Genomic DNA, 22,673 nt, shown 5'->3' with positions numbered 1-22,673 from the left:
TAGGTTAAATGAGATCACATCTAACTGCAACAATCCTTACTGTCCCTTATGCTCCCAAAGCAATTTGAAAGAGGGATAAAACCAACAGAAGACCATAAAGAGAAGAAATAAGCTTAACAGTGGTAACTAATTAAGACATTGTCTCACATACACATCTGTAAGCTACACAATGCAATTGCTGCAAATTTTATACCTTTCTGAATGAAAAAGTGAATCAAACATTCTTCTCCTCCAGAAGCATAAAAATCACCATCATGGCATTGCAATGCATCTAACAAGAATTATGACAATCTGTAAAACTCCTCATCTACTCCTCTAATTACCAGAGCATGGGGTTACACTTTATTTGACAAGAATTAAACCTTTAAATACAAAAACTATGAATAAATATACATTTCAAAAACATATTTTCTCTTCAGGTAAGGCATTTCTTTAAATCTCACCAGAAATGAAAAAAAATAATTAGTCCCACTAAGGTTTGCAACAGTATCAGGGTATAATTCAGACTCAGGATTTCAGATTTCTTTATTAGCTTTCCTTCAATGTCTGTTCTCAAAGCAGACAAGTACTGTAAACCAGAAAGGATTCTTAAAAAAGACATTTTAAAAAAAAAACTAAAATTCAGGCAACTATGTTTAAAGTCAATGATACACAGTAAAATGTATTCACTCATTTCCAGTGACAAGGACTCTTTGCTATCTTCAAAGTATTCCTACAAATTGTTGCAGTTGGACAGCTCCTTTTAATTGATAAAATAACCAGGAGTTTCCAGTTTCAAAAAACCGTGATCCATCTGTAATGGATACAAATGGTACTAAAAGCTTCGTAGGAAGTACAGCTTCAGGACAGAAACATTTTATCTTATGCCATAAGCCTGCAATTTGGTGCACAGAAAAATTGGCACCAAAGTAAGCTTCTGCCAGTGCTTCCTAAAGGACACAGTGATTTTTCTGTAATCAGAAGCAGTACATCCTCAGTAGAAGGATGAAGGGAAGAAGAATTGGGCTCGACTGAGAAAAGGACAGGAAACAAAACAGCATGGTTTAATACTAACATACATGCAAACAATGGCAGCAAGACTAACTAGAGAAAACAAGGGTGGAATCTAGACCTCACACAACAGTACTGGCACCCCGATGAATAGATTTTAAACAAACAAAAGCAACATTAAAAATCTAGAGTTAAGCACACAGAAAAACAATCAATCCCCCCCAAACATCAGGCTTTAAAATATATTGTGGAAAACACCTTGGACTGATGAATCTACTTTGAAACTAGTACTCAACTAGTACTCAACACAATGACAAAAGAGAAAAAAAAATAATCTCTTTGAACTGAAATAAAGTTGCTTTATTTAATAGGGAGACCTATTTCTGAAAATCAGTTCCCATAGTTACCATAAGCTGCATTTCAAAGGTTTAACATTGACCTAAAGCACTTTCTTCTAAATCTTTCACATAGGAAGATTTTTCAAAAGACTTGAAATACGTGAGCTTCTAGCCTAAGCTCTACAGTGACTTCATAATAAAATTACTTTGTTACATGCTTAAAATAACCACAATTTCTAGAGTCTGTGTTCATCTCAGTTTTCATCCCTATATTGTCAAAATACAGGAAATCTTTTCTTTTTTTTTTCTTTGTTACACAAACCCACTCACTCCCTGAAAATAATTTTTGTGTTAAAGAGAGAGCATAGACTCTTGAACCCCCACTTAATTCTTTACAGAGCTGGTATCACACTAAAAACCCCAAACACTAAAGACAGGATATGAGTTCCAAACATACATAACAAATCACACTCACATTAAGTTAACTGGCTGTTCACTCTTCAAGTATCTACATTGGCAAGTGTCCTTCTAGTAATGAGCTAGCAGTTCATTTCTTACCTAAATAAATACAGTGGTAATGATCAACCAGAAATTACATGCATTTTCGCTGTTTTGTCTACATCTGACCAAATGTAATCAGCTTATAATTACATTAAGTAGTTTGCTTAGAATTCTATTTATAGAACTGATTAGATGCTGCTAAGCAGAGTAGGCAACAGTTTAACACTTTGTTTTGATATTGAAAGCAGAGGCTACGGGAGGGAGAGAAAGGATGGCAAAGAGAACAAGCAAAACTCAAAACTTCAGAAATATTACCATATTTTAGGGGTTAATTTCTTGCTTTACGCACATTTTTAATTTGTGTGTTATTTGGTTAAAGAGCACATATTTAGAATTTTGAAATTATTACTGTTAAATATTTAACTACTTAAATAGGTCCAAACAAGTGAATAATCAGCCAAACTGATTACTGGTGACTCTTCCTGGAGAAAGAGAAAATGTTGTTGCTCTGGCTTAGGAAAGAGAGAATCCAGGCTGCAGGAAAATGACAAAACCACTGCCGAGGCCCCGGCCTGAGGTTAAGCTAAATTCACAGGATGTGAAAAACTGGAGGATATGACACGAAAAATTGCTGGATGTGACACATAATATAGCAAGAAGCTGACAAGAGCTACAGATAGTACCATGAGTGATGGCTGGATTTCACAGATAGTTGAAGGGCAGTTAAGTTAGAAACAGCCAAACTTCACAAAAAAATTGAAGAGGGATCTTTAAGGTATCAGGGACCTTCTGGGAAGCAGAACTGGCAAAGCCAGCAGTACTTCGCTAACCCTATCTGTAACACCACAGAAGGCCAAGATTTCCTATGTAATAGTATCAGAAATACCAAATTTGAGCAGAAAAACCAGGACCAATAGGGAAAAAGTAATTAGGGGTGAATTGTTTACTTGAGAGGAGACTCGGATTAAAAAAAAAAGAAAAAAAAAAGAAAAAGAGCTACAAAGATAGCAAAAGGAGTGTCAAAAAAAGAGGAAAACGGGTAAGCTATGTAAAATGTGACCAGTGCTGTCTGGTGCAGTCCTGCACTCCTGATCACCACATCCTAATTAGGACTGTAAACCAAACTAGTCATTCTGAGTCAAACTTGCTTCCACAATCAAGAGAAGTGAGGAGGGTGCCAGGGTGCTTCCCATGGCTGAAAAGGAGGACACCTGGTTGGAGAGATCAAGTAACCTGGTTATCCCCATGTCAGTGCTGGCTCCAGGTCTGTCAGCATCTGCATCTACCCACCGCTCCCTAACACAGGCTGTCAGAGACTGTCTTTGACAAATTGCTTCAATTTGACTCCCTATTTATATAATGGACTTAATATAGCTTTTCTTATCTCCTGCAGTAAGGTTACTTTTGACACTATCAGTCTCACTACTTTATCTTTTAGGTAGACGTAAACCTCAAGAGTTGGAGGTTCTGACTTCTCACACATACTGAAAGGAAGACAGAAGAAAATACTGTTCCTAACTTTATGAGTACATGGGGGAAAAGAAATTTCCAAAAACAGGGCAAGGGATGAAAAGAAACAACAATTTGTCAGTGCTTATTAACACTAGTCCTTACTCCACTTGTTTAGAGACAACAATAAGCAGGACTTCATCTTAACAATAATGTAGTGATAATTTTCCAAAGAGACACACTCACCAAAAGTTAGACCAACATTCAATTAATACATTAACATTAATAACATTAATAAATTTGCAACTTGCTGTCAAAGATTACTGTTTCTTTCAAAGATGAAAATAAAAGGGATTATATCATATATAGGGAAAAAATAATCGCAGAAGGCTTATATTTTATGCTTATATTTATAGCAATTGTTTTATTTACCTTTTTGTTTTCTTGTAGTTTTCCAGCTGTAATGTCTGCATACATTTGTATCTTTCCAACTCACACTGTCCACACAGGTCCTCAAGACACAATAGATGATTCTCCATTTCCTCGAAGTTTGCCTCTAGCTGGGCTGTAAAGAAATACTTATATGAATATCAAATTGTATCAATAGATGTACAACTCACCTGAACTGAAACAGGAATTCATAAAGGTACATAATTAAGATGGTAATAATTACATATATATTAATGTCTCAAAAAGATAAATAAATCTTAGTTCATATCACAGAGGGAGATCTGAGGTGCCTTTGCAGTAAGATGCTGAAGCACTATATCTGCCCCAGCATCTTGGTTTCACAGGCTTGTGGTCTATGCTTCAGGAAGAGAAGCTTCCAGAACTCATAATGCAATTTTGCTTCTTGGGCACTGTCAGTTTAGCCCTTCCTGCCTGATATGCCTGAGGAATAAAGCTGTGCTGACCAAACCCAGTACTAGTATTAAATTATTCATATGAAGCAAAAATAAAACATACTGAGAGAATTTTAACTTTTAAATGACCTCATGATAATATAAAAGAATACAGTCTTTGAAAGTTTACTGACAGGCAAATCTCTAGATTTAGCTCTTTTATATACCCATGCACTTAAAACCATGCAAAACCTCTTAGTCTCCTATTTAACCATAATTGCTCAGTCTTAACTTAAAAGAGATCATGTCTATGAAACGCTCTGAGAAACCTGATTTTATCTCACAGCTCACTCTGTTTTGAGTAGAAACTTGGACTAGAGAACTCCTGAGGTCACTTCTGACCTGAATTATATCATTTGAATCACTCTCCCTGCAGGCGATTAGTGCTGAACTCCACATCCCTCTTCAGGATGCCAAAGTAGAAAAACTGTTTTCCCAAACTCTAACCAGCTAGTCACTCGGGGATGGACCTGTGTGAATACAGGGCTACTATTCACCTTTTTGCCAGGACTCCTCCTATACCAGAGGGAAGGTAAATTGCAGGAGGAGGGATGTCACATCTTAGCAATCAAAGAATAGAAGACAGTTTGCAGTTCAGAGACAGATACACTAATCTGTTGCAGTGTACGAACTTAACTGCTGATGCAAAGAACTACACAGATGATGGAACGAAATAGCAGAAAACCTAAAGCAACTCTGAGTTTTGGCAAATGGCTGCGTTTCACCTTTGCCTATACAGACAAACACAATCTTCATAAAGCAAGACAAGAACTATTAAGTTCAAGGCAGAAAAAAATGATTTAAAGTTAATGTGTTTTGGACGCTCAAAAGAAGGAAATGGCAAGTTGAAGGCAGCAGTCAAATCTTCAGTTCTGGTTTGGCCATTCTACTTGGAGCACACAAAATTTCAACTTTCTTCGCCATTACTCAATTAAAAATTGCTATCCTAGTGGTCTCCCTAGAAAATCAGAAGTTAAGACCTCATAAACAATTTTCTAGCATCCACATTCATACATTAAGCTCCTATTATTTAATAAGATTTTTTTAGTCCTTAACAAGTAAGGTACTGCTCCATAACAATTAGAAAGGGAAACATGAATCACATAATCAGAAAGGATTTCCTTAAATTATTTATCTGTATAGAGATCACTTGGGGGGAAAAAAAAAGGGAGGGAGTGGGGAAGAGAGTTAACAATTAATGTGGAAACAAGTTTGAGGAAAAAAAAGTTTTCAGTTCTACAGACTGTGACATATACCATGCATTGTTTACCACATACTCCACTTTCTTTCACAAAATCCAGATGTATTCAAAGGCCAATATCATGACTATTGTTACAACTGGTGGTCTCTTTTTGCTTAAAAAAAATGGACTTTCTGAGTGCATTAAAATCCAAACGCCTGTATTATGCTAGCTTGCTTTTCAGAATGATTGCTCACTTATTAATTTGTAAAATTCACAAACACAGCAGGGCTCAAGATAATTTACTAAGGTACCTATCAACAGCCACTGTTTTTTCCACTTAAAAACCTCACCACCTGCTTTGTTGTACTTGCTATTGAAATAATATTAAAAGACAACAACAAAGAACATGAAAATAAAGAGAATGAAGAAATGTGAATTCTAGAGGGCAACTGATTCCTAGCACTAGCATTTGAGCAGCCTCTAGTGGAAACTGCAGAAAACAGTGCTCCTGAAGAACAGGAACGAACACTTAAGATGTCTCCAGAAGACAACAATCCCACCTTACTGCAACCAAAGTTTCATTTATTATTTTTTTTCTTTCTGAAGTGAAAGAAAACTTAGTTGCTTTTCACAAAAAACCCCTAAAGACTAGCTCCATAGCATCAGCTACAGTTGTTAATTAACATCTCTCACACCTAAATGAGAATGCATGAATAAAGAGCAAATTCAAAACAAAGCTACATATTTATTTGATAAATGAAAAAAAACCCCAAACTTACAATTTTGAAACTTAAGCCATAACGCTTGGAACAGCTCTTATCTACATGCACAGACAAATAGGCTCATACTTTAAAAAAGATATTTAGAAAAATATGAAATCTATTAATTCATTTCCAGTTTATAGCTCACAGTGGCACCTAGAATCAATCTGCCCCAGGCAGAAAGCCAGCTAATGTTCTAAAGAATACCTGCAAGATTACTGCTTCTTTTTCAGCTCTTTAAGAAATCCCACAATCAAGTGGTCAGGCAACAACCACCATCTCACTCTGAAATAGCATCGTTATGAAGGAGAAAAATATCTCCTCCCTTTATTATTTTTAAGGAGGTTGGAAAAAATCCATTGTATCCTTAGATTAAGAATTTTCCTGTATAGTAACATGCCACACTTGGTAGAGATAATATTTATTAGATAGCTGAAAAAAATAACTTGTTCTTCAGGTGACATCATTACAATTATATTAGTTTGGCCTGTATTTCTTGCACTATCACAGGTGTAACAGCACTTTTAAAAGCTTTACGTCCTAGTTTTAATCTTTTTAAAGTATGCTAATGTCTGACCACATGATATCAGACCGAATTATCTTCCTTCAATGTACACTGTTTTGTAGCCACTCAGGTACTGAAGTAATTATCTAGAATTCAAGAATCACAAAATCCAATATTGTTCCTGAAAACTCTTTCTTTCTAAAGTTTAGCTAATTTAAATTTACCACATAAAATTACTTTTAAATGAGAGCTATGTAACCTGTAGTTCTACAGCAGTACAAAAAAGTATTAGAAAAGCTATATGACAGCTGTATATCAGAAAATATTAGAGCGAACTAACGAACTGTGCTGGCCACCAAAACAACAGGAGTGACCAAGGAGTATGAAATAAGTTTTTACAAAGTTCATTCATTTTCTGACTGAAAGCCCAAAAGGCAGAAAACAGAACAGATGGAAACAATTACATGAAAGAAATTCTCTCTACCTCTAGGTCAAATAGGGACACAGATTACTAAACTTAAAACAAGCAATGAAAGACATTATATACATGAAAAGCTTGATTCAGCTTGATTCAGTAAAACTTGAAAAAAATTCTTTAACATAATTACAGTTTTACTAGCTCTCAATTTTTATTTGTTTTTAAAGAAAAGACTTTAAATCCAGCTAGTATCATACCATTCATAAGAAGCTGAAATAGCTTCTTTGCTGAAACTACATAGCAAGTATACTAGGGTATTTTTCCTTCTGTATTCAAAGCCACCGACATTTTCAAGTTTACAACAGCAAACTATATGCCTTATATAGATATACACATTCACACCTCTACCTTATACAACAACCCTCTCCGCTGAAGCATCCTGCCCTGCAGCCTACCAAAGAAAAACTTCCTGTTGAACATAGGTATCACTATACTGTATTATTCAAATTTCCTGGTTTTCCTGATTTTCTCAGGAAAAGGCAAATGCTGTTTCATCTCAAACAATGAAACTCAAAAAAGCATGAAAAGTATCAGTGTCTTTTAAACAATCAAACAGAAAAACAGTTTAATAATAAATAAAATATGATTTTCTTTAAACATTTTCCTAACTGCAAATCATTACTGATTTACAGTAAAAGTTTTTACAGCTCTCTTCACTTTTAAAATAATTTTAAAATAAAAAAGAAACACTAAAACCTAGAGTTTTCTACTGGAACATGTGTTCTACATTTCTGCATTATAAAACATTTATCCAGCTCTTTTTCAAGAGCTACGAACTGCCAGATGGTAACAACAAAGAAACTTATTTGAGTAACCAAACAAAATTCAGAAGTCTGAGTTCAAATGCCAGCTCTGTGAAAAACCTTGATTAAGATACTGTCTGGAAGTAATTCCTTTTACTTGACCAATACCTACTAGTATCTAAATCCTGTCATAGCCACAATTAATAAATAGATAATAGTAAACTAATAGTTATCTTCCCCAAAGATGTCTTCCCTAAGGAGATAAGTCTATGTGCTGTCACTCCACTTTTTCTTCTCTGCTTTCAAGGTTGTCTACAAACTGATGAAATGAACAAAAATCAAATTCTATAATCTCAGAATACAAGATGGTTCTGGAAGTATATTTCATTATTCAAATTAGAAAAATCTTTGGCATTTTTATCAAGAAATTAAAAAATAACTGTACTTCATTAAAACATATATTTTTGCTGCAAAACAAATACCCAAAATATGAGATATTAAGTTCTTAAGGTAGGTCAAATGTTACCAAAATAAAAATCTTGTATTCAATGAAAAGATAATTATAATCACTGTGACCTTTAATTTCATAAGTTTTACTACATTTCCTTAATGTCTGAAAAGGCCATTAGGAAGACTTTAATCCCACTTCTGAAACAAAGGGCACAGGGCCTCTTTTTTTTTTTTTTCTTTTATGCAAAACACTTCTTGTTCTTTGAACAAATTGGATTGAATTTTGGAAAGCTAGAAAATGGCAACTTTCATTCTTGATACATACTCTGAAAAAAAAGCATGCCCTTCTGCTCAAGATATAAACAAGGATACCTCTCCTAAGCAATGCAAAAAGTTTCTGTTTCCCTAATGAATTTAGACACTTGGAAAAAAATATTTATTAAAGATAAGGAAGCAATGGCTTTAATTCTGTGAATATATATACCCAGCCTTACCTTCTTCCCAGTCTCACCAGTCTAAATACTTTCACCCTACATTGGATCTGTCACCTATGTTCATGACCTGCCTTTCTGAAACCAATATCAAGCTGATGCTTAACATTTGATGGTAAAAAAAAAAAGAGAGATAGAAAAATTGGATTTGGATCAAGGTTTGTGTGCATTGATTTGCTGAAATCAAAATAGATATTTAAGCAAAATGCCCCTGCTCAAACATAAAGCATATTTCATATTAAGACAAGTATGTCAGGTATCAGCAAGCAGGTATTTTCTACAACATCTCAAATAAAAATTGGCTTAAGCGATGATTCAGATTCTAGATCTTGAAAGGGTAATAACTGTCCTTTTCACTTTTACACAAGAGTAATTTTTTCTTCAAAGTTTTCAACAGCAGCTACAAGACGTTGAGTAATACAATAAATTTATCAAATGAAGTCACGGACTTTTTACTTGAAGTGAGAGATGATTGATAATGCAAATACCTAAGTTAAAGGACTTCATAAAAAGTGCTAATGAAAATGTCTTGTAATACACAGGAAAAGCTGAAGAATCTGCACATGACTCATACCAATTTTAAATAGGTCACTAAAAAGGCTCATTTCCATTATCTAAAATTCCTTTTATCAAAAGCCACCAGGGTCCCCTATCTACTTCCAAAATGAAAGCATTAATAGATTTATTAGAACCATGTCGTATCACAACACAGAAATATTACTTTTCTGAAATGATGAACATTAGCCAAATTACATTTTGGATGCACAACTCGGGACACAGCAGTTTATAATTCTATATTCACATATTTTTTTAACAGAATGTTTCACTCGTATTTAAAATTCACTGCCACAGTATTAGTCATCTCTTGGAAAAGTGAATACAGTTTACATTGATAAAAAGCAGAAAGTTCAGAGTTATAAAAACTCGAAACAGTAAGCAGAATATCACAGCAAATTTCTGGTAAATCACTTCCAGAAGTGTAGATATTGAATTTGGTATATATTATATCTTTCTCTTCAAATAGACTCTACAAAACTTATCAGAAAAACACAATTCCAAAAGCCTCAACATCACAGTGGTTCGGAGGAAATGATAAAATCTGACGCATGAGGTTCACATCTCACAACCTTATCCAAAATTCATTAGCTTCCCCGAGCAGACTGGATAATGCTTCTTTAAATCCTGCATTCTACAGACACTGAGCCTTCTCCAAGTAATTCTACAACCAGGTTGAGATTAATTCTGGTCCATAAAACTATAACATTAGGAATGGAAAGGTAACCCCAATTCATTAGGATTTATAGCATTTGCAGTTATGAACTATAAAGACAATTCCATTAGTTTTTTATTAGATTGTTTATCTTTGGTCTGCCAGCAGACTGCATCACTTTGTGCATGATGATATTAAAATCAGCACTTAAACAAATCATTATTTGAATTGACGTTTCCTTAGAAAATAATCAAACTTTTTGAAAAGCCAACATTAAATGGTTACCACACACGATAAAATCTTACTAAACAAGGTGGTATAAGAAAATTCTAATAAAAAATGAAATAAGTTCCTTGGTTCAGAAATAAATAGCAATGTTATTACCAGCCTACCAAGGAACAAAAGCCGATTTGTGCATATCCACTGACCATAAAAGAACGAGAAATTAGCCTTTGAACACAGAAAAGAACCCTCCTTTTCTTCACATCAGATGCCAGCACACAAATCCAGCCCACCCCACAAAAAACAGGAGCTGCAATTACATGAAGAATTTGTGCACGCTTCCCAGCTGGTGTAAGAATAGTGCAGGCAGAGTCCCTGAGGAACTTCGCTACTAAAATTCATGCACAGACAGCAGTTTTTCAAAACTTTAATTTGATGTAACTTGAATAGATTTTCATGGAGGTAGCAAGAGGCCTGCTGTTGACAGAAAGGCTTGCTGCTCGTCAAACATTACATCCCCATTTCAAGGCTGAGCAACACCAGAGCTTTTCAGAGACTATGAGGCCAGAACATTTTTTCTTAATTTCATTTTCAACAGTGGATCAACTGTTTTGCATGCGAGGTTTCCACTAAAGCATTCATCTATCCGTCTTTTCATCTTTTAAATTAAACCAACAGGTTAAAATTTGATAAAGTTATAAAAATTGGAAGCCATCTAACATGAAGTATTTGGTAACCTTAATATGTAGCATTGCTAGTTTCATCTATGAAAAAGCTGGATATCACTTCAGAATAGCTTACTATGGAAGCCAGCTTTGGAACCAACAATTACCCTCAACAAAACGTTTCTGCCTTGAAAGTGTCCCAAGCCAGGTAAATTCCCACAACCTTCCTCCCAAATGACGACTTAAAACAAATTATTATATAAAATGACATAGACTCAACCAAAGAGAAGCAACTACACACGAGTGTTCACACTACTCAGAAATTTAAAAATACTTCAAGAATAAGTTTTCAGCTGTTCACACCAAGATATGCAGTTGTCACTTTTTTTTTTTTTCAAATAATGACACATACAATCATAGGATGGTTAGAATTGGAAGGGACCCTAAAGATCATCAAGTTCCATACAACATTTTAACTACTGGGAGAGCAACCACTACTAATTTTGCTCTTTTACAAAACCAGTTAGTTTAAGAATGACTCTTTTACAATAGAAAGGATGTGTTTGGGAAGAAAAGTTAAATTTTATAATTATAAAGCTCACAACAGTTGAACTTTAGTCTAATCCTCTGTACTGACTTGAATGCTTATTACGTCTATAAACCCTTACCTAGGCTTTCCGTGAGGCATTCCAAATCTGCTAAAAAAACAGGTATTTGCTGAAGCTGATCCTGTAGTTCCACCAGACTGTTCCTTTTCTTCTCCCAATGTGCAGAAAGCATCACAACTTCACTATCCACAAGCTGAAACAAAGAGGTTCTTTACTTTATTTGCAAATTTATGTATCTATTTATGAGCATCTCAGTCATTTTTTTTAGGATTAATGCATCTGCAAGAATAAGGTCAGCATTGCAAGCCTAGAGCACTGCCACTTGTGAACTTCTCAAGTAAACATGCTCAAGAAAACCCCTGTAGTATGAAATATTTACATTGAAATGCATTGATCAAAACAAAAGTTATTTCTCAATATACCAATCAATGTAGGAAATATTTTATGGAGGTTATTAACTGTAAATAACATGCATCAGGAATTTTGACAGCCGTGTTGCACTGGTACACAATAAAGTTGGGGTGCTGCAATGTCAGGCTTACGTAGATCAATAAGAGTTTAATGTTGCTAGTCATACTGATTTAATCTTAACAACAAAACTGAAAGCTCTGCACATTCAAAATACTCTAGAAAATGAAATAAAATTAATTACATTTCAAAAAACAGTTGCCTTTATAATAGTCCTGCTTTTTTGCTCGAGTTAAGTTAAAGTGCAGTACTTGGCAAGTCTTTAAGAACACACTTCTACATTAGTCAATTTTTGTTGTCTGATTCTTTCTAGGTTTTATTATACAATAGTATAATGAGAAGAGGACACATTGCTTAAAAGTTTTATTTATATAGGTCAGATTCTATGAAAAACAGCAAGATCAAGAGACGTTAGGTAACAAATGTTTCCCTTAAACTTGAGATGATTCCATTATAGTTTCCCTGCTCTTAGTTCCATTACCCATTCTTCTTCTTGCACAGAGCAGCAGCCCATGGCTGTATCTGCATTCTGAATTCCGCAGTTTTGTAGAATTTAGTTACAGAAACTGAAAAAATCTGAGCAACTGGCAAAGGAAGTTCTTAAACATTTACAATTCTACACACTTCAGGCAGATTCTTTTAGAAGAATGACAACTTCTCCCATTTCCAAATTCCTCCAGCTACCTATCCCTGTTAAAAAGCCATACTGTTTTACCAGACAAGGTTTGAAAACTTATTCCAAAGCCCAGTGAGTAATGAAACGCTCACTTCAGAAGACCAACATTGTTATTTAAATAAAGCCAAGTCTAATTTTGAGAATGAGATATGGAATTTATATCCATTAAACAGTAAAGCACACGCACAGAAAAAACCAAACATCATGGGATGGAGGCAAACACCAGAAAAACAATTCAGCCCAGAGATAAATGAAGGCAGCTAAAATTACAATCATCTAAAAGCAATATTCTTAGGACAATTTTGTAGATGGAACTGGTAGCCAGCACCTATGATTTAACACTGTAAGACCGTAGCTTATTAAGCTCAATTTTATTGAGCTTTTGAGCTCAATTAAAGCTCAAAATTTTCACTTTCCCTTCTTTATTCAACATTTTAAAATAAGACAGCATGAGTAGTTTATCTGCTACTGGCCATTATCAGAAATAGGACACTGGACAAAGTGGACCTTTAGGTCTGATATAGCACAGTCAATCTTGTGTGCTTACACAATTCTTATTTTATTGAACCTTGTGTTTTCTACTTTTTATAAAAAAGAAACAAAAACTTACAAGTGATACATATTTTGGATTCTCCCAAAAGTAAACATCCAAATTTCATGGAAAACTTCACAGTCTTTTTGGAAGTTTCTCATTCAAATTATCCAAAGCAGTCATAGTATGTGAGATTAAGGTTGCATTGGGTTTATATATATATGAAACCTCACATTGTTATCAGAACTACAATTTTTAAAGCAAACTACTGGAAGTATTACAAAATTGTAGGCAAGCAATTTAAGAGATCTTCTAAAAAAATCATCATGAGCAACAAAACACGTAAAGCTGGCAGAGAGAACTTCATCTCTAAAACCTGAAGGTTTTCACTGGAATGAGTGGAAAAAGCAGGCCATACTATTATGCAAGAGAAAGAACATAAAATAATGTATTTCTTACCCTAAATACACCTCTTCAAAATACATTAAGCAGTGAGTATTTTATCCATTTGAAAAAGATACAAAGAAGACTCCTAGGAAACTTGAAAAGTCAGGGAGGATGCAGCCAAAGTGAAGATTTCAGCCAGGAAAGAAAACCCCATAGCCCAGTCCTGCTCTGCATCATGGCCACCCAGCTTACACTGTCTGCCCCTTAAACAGGGTTTGAAATGGAAAGTCTGGTGCAAACCTCCAAAACAGCAGAGTAATGCATTTATAGCACTTACTGGAAGTTTTCCTTCTTTCATTCTAGAAATAAACCACAAAACTTATCACTTTACTTCCAGGACAGGAAAACTAAACAAAATTAGGAGAAAACACAGATAATTCCTTGATATTTTCAGCCAGACAAGTCAAACCTTGCTGTTTCCTGTCCAGTAGGAGAGGGCAGCAAACAGTGTCAGGCAACAGCCCTACACTGACACTAACCCACCAACCTGCACCAACTCCAAGTATGTTCTAGACTTTCCCAACCCTCTCCAGTGCTTTTAAAGAGCTACAGCAGTAGCATGGAACATAATTTTGGCAACTGTTTGCATTAAATCATGTTATTTATCATTTGCATTACATTACTGTTTACATTATTATTTCTTGTTTACAGTGGTATTTACTGTCAACACTGAGATATCTTAAGCAGTCCCAATATTCCCAGCTAATTTATAATCTTTCAAATAATGGCAGAAGAGTACAGATGCTAACCACCTGAACTTCTGGATATGTGTTATTTTTACCACCGTGTTCTTGTCATGTTCTGACAAGGTCATACTTCTCAATATCCTTCTATACCTAACACATCCCACAAGAAAATAGTAAGCTGATATAATTAATATTTTTTACTTAAGCACACAAAGTGATTGCAACTATCTGAAAAAGGACCAAAAGTGAGAAATTCTGGGTGTCAATGTATCAGTTGAAGAGTGCTTTGAAAGCACTAGGCAATTCTTACACTCAATTTTTCTTATTGTAATTGAAATAGCAGAAAGCAAACAGGAGAATGAACTTCAGACAATTCTGGTTAGCCGGTATCTTGTTGGAAACGTGATCACAGAGTTTCTATTTTTACAATATCTACATTTAATACTTTAGGAATATTAATTGTAGGCTGAGTACCATCAAATCTGAAAGTGATGTGAGAAACAAGAGGAACTGGACATTCTGGTCCATTCTATCAGCTTCCTGTCAAACACCATCTTAAAATCACAGTGAGAAACAATGCAACTTGGCATTTTTCCCAAGTAGCAATACGGAGCATTACTTTTTCATTATACTTATTGTACTGGATCCAGCTGGGATGGAGTTAATTATCTTCACAGCAGCCTATATGGTGCTGTGCCTTGCATTTCTGTCCAAAACAGTGTTGACAACACACTAAATTTTTGGATATTGCTGAACAATGTACTTGTACAGCGTTAAGGATTTCTCTCTTCCCCACTCCTCCCACAATGAGTAGGCTAGTGTTGGGCAAGAAGATGGGTGGGGACACAGTCAGAACAGTTGACCATTGGCCAAACGGATATTTCATACCATCTACTATCACGGGCAACAATAAAAACTTTGGGTTTGGTCTTATAAGGTATCCATTGTTCTGAGACTGGCATTGAGCTAGGCATTGGCCAGTTTGTGGGAGGTTGCAAGTGACTGCTTTTGCAACACTCATTTTTCTTCTGTCCTTCAATTATTAAACTGTATTGATCTCAAACCATGAGTTTTCTCATTTTTGCTCTTCCTGTTCTCTCCTATGTCCCACTGGTGGCAGAGCGAACAAGGCTGTGTGGGTGCTTACCTAGTGGCCAGGGTCAATCCAATACACTGGTACTAAAAACTTTAGCTTAAAATTATTTAGACATTTTAAAATATTTCAATTGTCACATTGCTATTTCTTCTCACCTCTCCAGCTTTTGCACAATCTTTGGCTCCTTTGTGAAGGGCAGCCCAAGCATCTTCATATCTAAAGAGAAGAAAGTCTATTTTTAGTGTGTCCTCTTTAAAAAGGAAGAGGATGCCAATGTGCTTATATTTACAGGGACTACCAGAAATAACAGTTTCAAAAGCTGCATGATTGTCTTGGTAGAACAGTAAACACCAGAAAGAAATATAAAGTAAAAAATAATTTATTTCAAAGAAAAAGTGATTCATGTTTTTTAAACAGCTAGCTTACATTAAGAGCTAAATGAACCCAGCAGTATTTACAAGACTACACATCCAAGCCTTAAAGACTACTTGGAACCCAGTTTCACTAAGAAAATGAAAAAAATTAACGAGATTGTAATCACAAGTCCACTCCCCCCAAAAAAGAGAATAGATTATTTTTTTCTTTAAAGATAAAAATACAGAGGAGATTTATAATGCAAATAGCATCTGTTACTCAGAAAACATGCAATTAAATACGCATGGGATGCACTTTCTTTTCATGACAATGAAAGCCATACTGTTTCAATTATAACAGAATGAAACCATATCAAATATGTAAAAGCTATAAAACAAACTAAAACCACAGGCTGGGCCTCAGTGCTGGTGTCCTTCAACCCTGTGCATTAGACCCCAAACTAAAATCATCTTTCAAATGTTGTTTTTCCTCCAGAACTTCTGTTTCATTAACCTGACAGCACTTAACATTTTGGGCAAGCTATAAACATATTTAAAATTTGGTAAACACCCACACACACACTTTCTACAGAACACTCAAAAAAATATTAGTAACACCTTCATTTTCTTCTAATTTTCTTAACCTAATAAAATTATTTCTGAAGTTACAGGAAGCAGACACTAACAAAGAAATGGAAGGTCATACCTGCTTAGTAATTCCAGTCCACCAGAAAACTCTGGCAAACACTGAACAGTTCTGTAAAACAAATAGTAAATATGCAAATGTTGTTAATGAATAGAACGCAGCTGTAATAAAATATGTGTGCACGCACATCTGCATTTGACAGGTAAGGTGAGCACAGAAACATCTCCTACTGTTCACTTTCACAAACATTTTGTCAATTATGGTTCAAAATGCATTAAACAGTGTACCTTACAAGAATATTCCAAAGCTAGCATTAGGGGGTTTCCCTTGGGATTTTTAATGGTTTTTACCTCTTTTTGACTATGTCCATTAAAAACAACTTTTATGAGATTATTTATTAGTACAGTTAACAAACTCGCAGGATAAATATTCTTCTAACTTAAAACAGGGGATGGAAATAAGAGTACTACACAAGTTCTTTATGTCTCTCAATCAAGATTTACTTAATGTATTCTACATTAAAAATAAATACTAAGCTAAAGAACCTCTGCCAGTTTAATGTTCTAATGATCTCCTATTAAATGCATATATTCTCATTAATAACAGCTTAAAATATAAAGGCAACTTATCATAAGTTAAGGAAAATTAACAACGCAGCACTTTTAATAATGTATTATGTGAAGATCTTGATATCATCCAAGATGCACCTCTTGGAAGATTACCAGACCAGACTGTTCTGAACTGTCATTCAAACAATTTGAATGGAAAAAACCAAATACCATAAATGAAACCTTTTTTTTTTTTTTTTCTTTCTTAAACCAAGGGAAAAGCAATAGAACCAATGAGGTGGGAAGGGACCTCAGGTTGCCTCTGGCACAACCTACTTTTCAAAGCAGGACCAGCTACGGGATCAGACCAGCTTGCTCAGGGGTCTGTTCAATTGCAACTTAAAAACCTCAGAGAACACAAACTTCACAGGCTCTGTGAGCAACCTTTTTCACTACTTGGTTGTCCTCATGAGGAAAAAGCTTTTCCTTATAGCCTTTTCCTGCCTAAACATCTCTTGTTTCAACTTATGCCTATCGCTCTTCATGTTCCCACCATGTACCACTGTCGAGAGTCTGGTTCCACGTCCTTGATCGGTAATGATGGGCTGCTGTTATGTCTCCCCAAAGTCATCTATTCTCCAGTCTCAGCCTTTCCTCATACACAGAGAGTTCCAACCCCAATCATCTTGGTGGCCCTCCAGTAAACTTGCTCTAGGCCATCAATTTCTTTCTTACATCAGGGGCCCAAAACAGTAGCTAGATGTGGCCTAAGGAGTGTTGTGCGCAGAGGATATAATCACCTCTCTCAATCCCACTGCCTGTGGTCCTGTTCATACAGCCCAGGAAGCTGTTGACTTTCCTTGCCTCCAGGCATGTTGCTGGCTGACATTCCGCTTGCTGTCTCCCAAGACCCTCAGGATCTTTACAGCAAAGCTGCCTCCCGGCTAGTCAGTCAGCCCCAGTCTGTACTGTTGCAGGGGATACCTTCTTCCCAGGGAAAGACTTTGGATTTGTACCTCTTGAATTTCATGAGCTACCTCTTGGCCCATATGATCCTATGGGCCTTTATGGGTTAAGTTCCCCAAATTGATCTTGATCCACTACTGATCAGTCTCTTCGCTTCACTACTAAGCACAGAGGACTGGGAGACCTTGTTTGTGAAGGCTGAAGCAACAAAAGCATTGAGTACCTCAATAATATCTACATTTGCTGTCACTCAATCATCCGCCCCATTTATCAGCAGTACCACATTTTCTTTGTTCAGCTTTTTATTATGAATGCAGGGCTAGCTTTCCTTAGGCTACTCCTGCATGCCAAAGTAGTCATGACAAGGGTACCAAAAACTTATCCCTGACACCCTTCAGAACTCTTCTTGATTGTTTCCTGCTGCATCGTCCTTTCAGCAGATGTCAAGGAAGTTAAAGGCCCCCACATGAATGGGGTTTTAATGATACAGATAATTCCTCAAGTCATTTAGAGAAGATGTCATTCACTCCCTGATCAGATGGTCAATAACAAACTCCCAGGGCAACATCACCCTTACTGGCCTCCCTTCTGGTTCTGACCCACAAGCTCTCAGACATCCTTACAATCAAGCTAAGCTATATTTGTCCCAGAACTTTATCAGCAAAACAGAAGTCACTCTGGTATTTCCCTGTTTCTGACAGAATCATAGAATCGTAGAATTGTCTAGGTTGGAAGAGACCTTTAAGATTATCTAGTCCAACCATCAACCCAACTCTGATATAAAAAAAAACAACAAAAAAACCCAAACAGAAACCCAATGACACAAAAAAAAACCCATATTACTAACTATGTCTCTATGATCCATTTGGTTTGTCCAGAGCTTTTCTGAAAAAGTGATGGATACTTACAGATAACCAAAATACTATGGACTGGAAATATACAAAGGTGGCAGTTGCCTAGAACAGTTTTATTCAAACCTTCACCCATTCATAAATTAGTTTCTGTGTCAATACAACCAGTCTCCTGTTAAAAAACTTTTACATTCAAAACTTAATACAGCTTATTTCAGATGCCAATATTTTTTGTTCAGGTCTTGTTTTAAAACTAATTTCTGTCTACACACCGTGTTCTAGTAAGAACATGCTTTACACTAACGCAAATCTGGGCTTATCTGAAGAAGCAACATTCAGAGACATCATTTACAGACATTAAGTAGTCTTTCCCTATGGTTTACACAGGTTGAAAGAATGAACAATATACTAAAATGCAGAGGACAAAAAACCCACCACAATTCTCCAATCTTCTTGCAACCGAGATGAAAACAGATAATTTAAGTACTTCATTATACATATATTCGCCACAATATAAAAGCTCCTATTTCTGTTCTAGCACTAAAAAAAACTGAATTACAATTTTAGTACATGAAATTCACAGAGAATGTAAATAATTACATTTCAGCGTACTGCAACCTGATTCTTTTGTAAAGCACTACAATAACATTGAATATTTACATAATTTGAGTAGTCATTTACAAATTGACTGATGGCCACCAGAAATTACATAGGCTTATCAATCAAGGTTCTACTAAGCAAAGTATTTCCTCAATATTAGGGTAAAGCTTTTCTGTTATCAAAAGAATACTCTGCAAACTTATATGCAGATGTTTTTGTAACTGGCTCCTATGAGTGACTTTCAATTTTTTCTTTAACAAGAACATTTTAGACCAATGCCATACATTAAGATGTTATGAAGTACCTCTGCCTGCTCTTTTTTGCTTCTCTTGATTTGTCGCTCAAAGTCTTCAACCTACAAATCAAAACACAAAACCATCAGACATTTCCAACACCAAAACCAGAGAACAGCTTGTTTGAATACAGTGTGTTAATTCCAATCTATTATACTTCATTTTGTTCCAGATTATTTCACAAATAAATCAAATTTCACCTAGTTTTGTGGAGACTGTCATATGAAATTATTTCCACCTACGCTGCATTTAAATTATGAGATTTTTTTCTGCAAGTGCATCAAGCAATTGGGTATGAAAAGTTTAGCTATATATCCAAGTCATATAGCTCTCAATACTGTCTTCTTAGCAGACAGGTATTAGAAATAATCAAAAAGGCGTGATTCCGTGATACGTGGCAAGGACAAGCATGACAATCACACAGAGGCATTTCCCACTTGCCTGAAGTCTGCCAACACAAAACTAGCACAAGCCCAACTTTTCTTCTGCCAACTATCAGAATCTTGAGCTGCATCACCACAGTGTGCTACTACTCAGCATATCTGATACTTGTTTGGCCAACTTCAAACTCCATATAACCGTAACCCCGTAACATAACCCTGGAGTTAATATTTTTCAGCTGTACATAAGTATTCCCTTATTCCTAATGAGAAAACATCCCTTCCAAAGAAGTCCTGGAAAAGCTTCTCCCTCTCAATGTTTCAAGAAATCGAACCATTAACTACACATAAATGCCTGCAAAGTGGAACAAGTTGGCTACAAATGGCCCAGCATTCTTGACAACTGAAACATTTTATCTGGGTTTTGACCATGTTGAGCTAAAGTCATAACATTATAAAATTACTTCTATTATCACTTTGGCCGGGTAGGGAACAGGGTAATCCAAAACACTATGGCATTTTGGCTGCATTGTCTAGGAAGAAAAAGGGGTCAAAACAGGGCAAGTCACGTTCTGGCCTGAATCCCTGAGGACACTACAGGAAAAAACCTGATGCTGTCCACAGCCTCTGCTACTATGGCTTCAAGATACAGGTTCCCAATGGCAAAAAAGAATACACTCCAGATAAAAAAAAAAAAAAAAAAATTAAAGAAGGGACACTCCAAGAAGGGCACATTAGAGGAGCTGCTAAAAAAACAAAGATAGAAATTATGAAATCAGAGACTGTTCTCAAAACAGAAACAAACATTGCCAGACAAGGAAGAAGGCAAAGTAGAGACTAGATGGAAACATATAGACTCCAGTGCAGCAACACATGAAGATCCAGAGTTAAATGACCTTCAGATCCAGCATGTTATGACCTTTCTATTGTCCTTTCATCATGTGAAAGACATCTTTTTCAAAAGAAGCTTACACTGTACTGAGGCATCCAACCCTGTGAGAAGTTCTAAAAATAACAGCAAGACAGAGACAGACAGCAATAAAGCTACGCTTTAGTCTGTAGGCATTTTAATAAGACATTTTCATATTCAATTACTGTTTATTGAGACAGATAACACATAAGCAATTTATCAGATTGATTGATAGCTTCTTCTATGAATTTCTCTGGACCATCATATGCTGATGCACATGAGCCATTTAAGTTTCTGGAGTACATACACATCCATCACTATATATAAATATTTACCATGGGGTATTATAAGGCAGCCTCAACATTGCCAAAGACCATGCAGTTTTAAGAAGTAATTGATTACAACATAATACTCTCCTGTGGCTCGTTACGAGCCAACAGCTTTGCAGCACAGACATGACCTTGTTCTCTGGCCATTCACTGCCTTTCTGGCAACACTCATTTGGGCCACCTGCTTCTACCAAGAACAGCACGGATACAGGGCCTACCCAAAAAAAGCCCTGTGAGGCAACGCAGGAAGAATATTTTTCTGCTTTTTAATGTAAGCAAGGGGCTGCTCCTTCCACTTCTCCTGCGCTTCTTTTCCCCGGGTGACAGTAACTCATCTTCCGAGGAAAGAAAAGCTTTTCATACAGCAAAGAGAGTACAACAATGCTCTTTACGCGAGACCGTTAATCTATAAAACCCGGAAGGTCAGTTACTTCATAAAAAATTCAAGCGCGTTAATTGACCCCCATTCACGTCTCCCTCGCTTCTCTCACAACAGCAGCCTCTCTTTCTCTCCCCTGACCGCAGCTGCCTCCCCAACACCTCCTCCCCGGGGCTCCCGACCGCAGCTGCCGGGGCTCGCTAGCCGCCCGCCATAGGCCTCCCAACCCCGGCGGGAAGACCTGAGGAGACAGGGGGGTGGATTAGACCCAGGGGCCGCGTTTCCAGCCCGTCGCGGTACCGAGCGGGACACCGCCACCGGCGGGCGACCGCCGTGAGAGGGAACGTCCCCGGCCGGGGGGTGCCACCTCCACAGTCTCCTCCTCTTCCTCCCGCCCCCGGCCCTCAGTCACCTGCTTTCCCCTCCCCGCCCGGCCGCGGGTCCCGCTCCTGTTCCCCCGGTCCCTTCCAGCCCTATCGGACTGGGGAAGGGCACTACCTACCCGGCGCTGAGGTCCTGCTGGACGCTCAACAATCGCTCCCGCAGCGTTTCCAGCATCGTCTCGGCCTTCTCCGCTTGCGGAGGCCACAGCCGGGCTGGGCGGGGAGAGGCGGGGCGTGGGGCCGGGCCTGGGCCGCCTCCTCCTCCCCCTCAGCCCGCGGGCGGGACCAGGCGACCGCGAGTCGCCGCCCTCGCGCCCAGCGGAAGGGCCGCCCTTCCTTTTCCGCTGAGGGCCTGGCGCGCGAGACGGGGCCGATGAGGAGGGTCACCTCCCGGGGAGCGGGCAGACCTGGCGGCTAGACCCGGCGTTGAAAGCACGGGCTGCTGCCTGAAGGATAGTGTTTGGATGCCTAAATGTGCAGCGAGAGGCTGGTTAAGAACTGCAGCCAGCTCCTTGGCAGTTTGGCTCTTCATGGTTTTGGCCTCAGCAGCTGTAGCGAAGGAGAGAGCTGAGGGAATCAGGCCTTGCAGCAAAATCTGAAAAGTATGGAAAGCAAAAGCACCGGGTCACCCTGG

General features: G+C 37.2%; 1 protein-coding gene across 3 annotated transcripts in view; it reads right to left on the bottom strand.

Annotated features, from left to right (window-relative positions):
• DTNBP1 (dystrobrevin binding protein 1) overlaps positions 1 to 22,289 on the bottom strand; it is a 72,982-nt gene extending 50,693 nt beyond the window's left edge. Inside the window, exons 1-6 of one of the 3 annotated variants that reach the window (XM_014940874.1) lie at positions 22,159 to 22,289; positions 19,670 to 19,720; positions 16,461 to 16,511; positions 15,557 to 15,617; positions 11,557 to 11,689; positions 3,711 to 3,843 (exon numbers count right to left, since the gene is read on the bottom strand). In XM_014940874.1, coding sequence (XP_014796360.1) covers positions 3,711 to 3,843; positions 11,557 to 11,689; positions 15,557 to 15,617; positions 16,461 to 16,511; positions 19,670 to 19,720; positions 22,159 to 22,214 — 485 coding nt within the window. In that variant the 5' untranslated portion in view covers positions 22,215 to 22,289. Of the gene's footprint in view, positions 1 to 3,710; positions 3,844 to 11,556; positions 11,690 to 15,556; positions 15,618 to 16,460; positions 16,512 to 19,669; positions 19,721 to 21,283; positions 21,301 to 21,897; positions 21,915 to 22,158 lie in introns of those variants that run through there. The other 2 variants (XM_014940875.1, XM_014940873.1) reach the window with 2 other exon arrangements.
• Between the last annotated feature and the right edge of the window lie 384 nt (positions 22,290 to 22,673).

Source organism: Calidris pugnax, unplaced genomic scaffold (genome assembly GCF_001431845.1).
Source record: "Calidris pugnax isolate Ruff unplaced genomic scaffold, ASM143184v1 scaffold8, whole genome shotgun sequence".
NCBI classification, from domain to species: Eukaryota; Metazoa; Chordata; class Aves; order Charadriiformes; family Scolopacidae; genus Calidris; species Calidris pugnax.
Note: the sequence above shows the minus strand (reverse complement) of the source record. Positions and strands in the feature narration are given on the sequence as shown.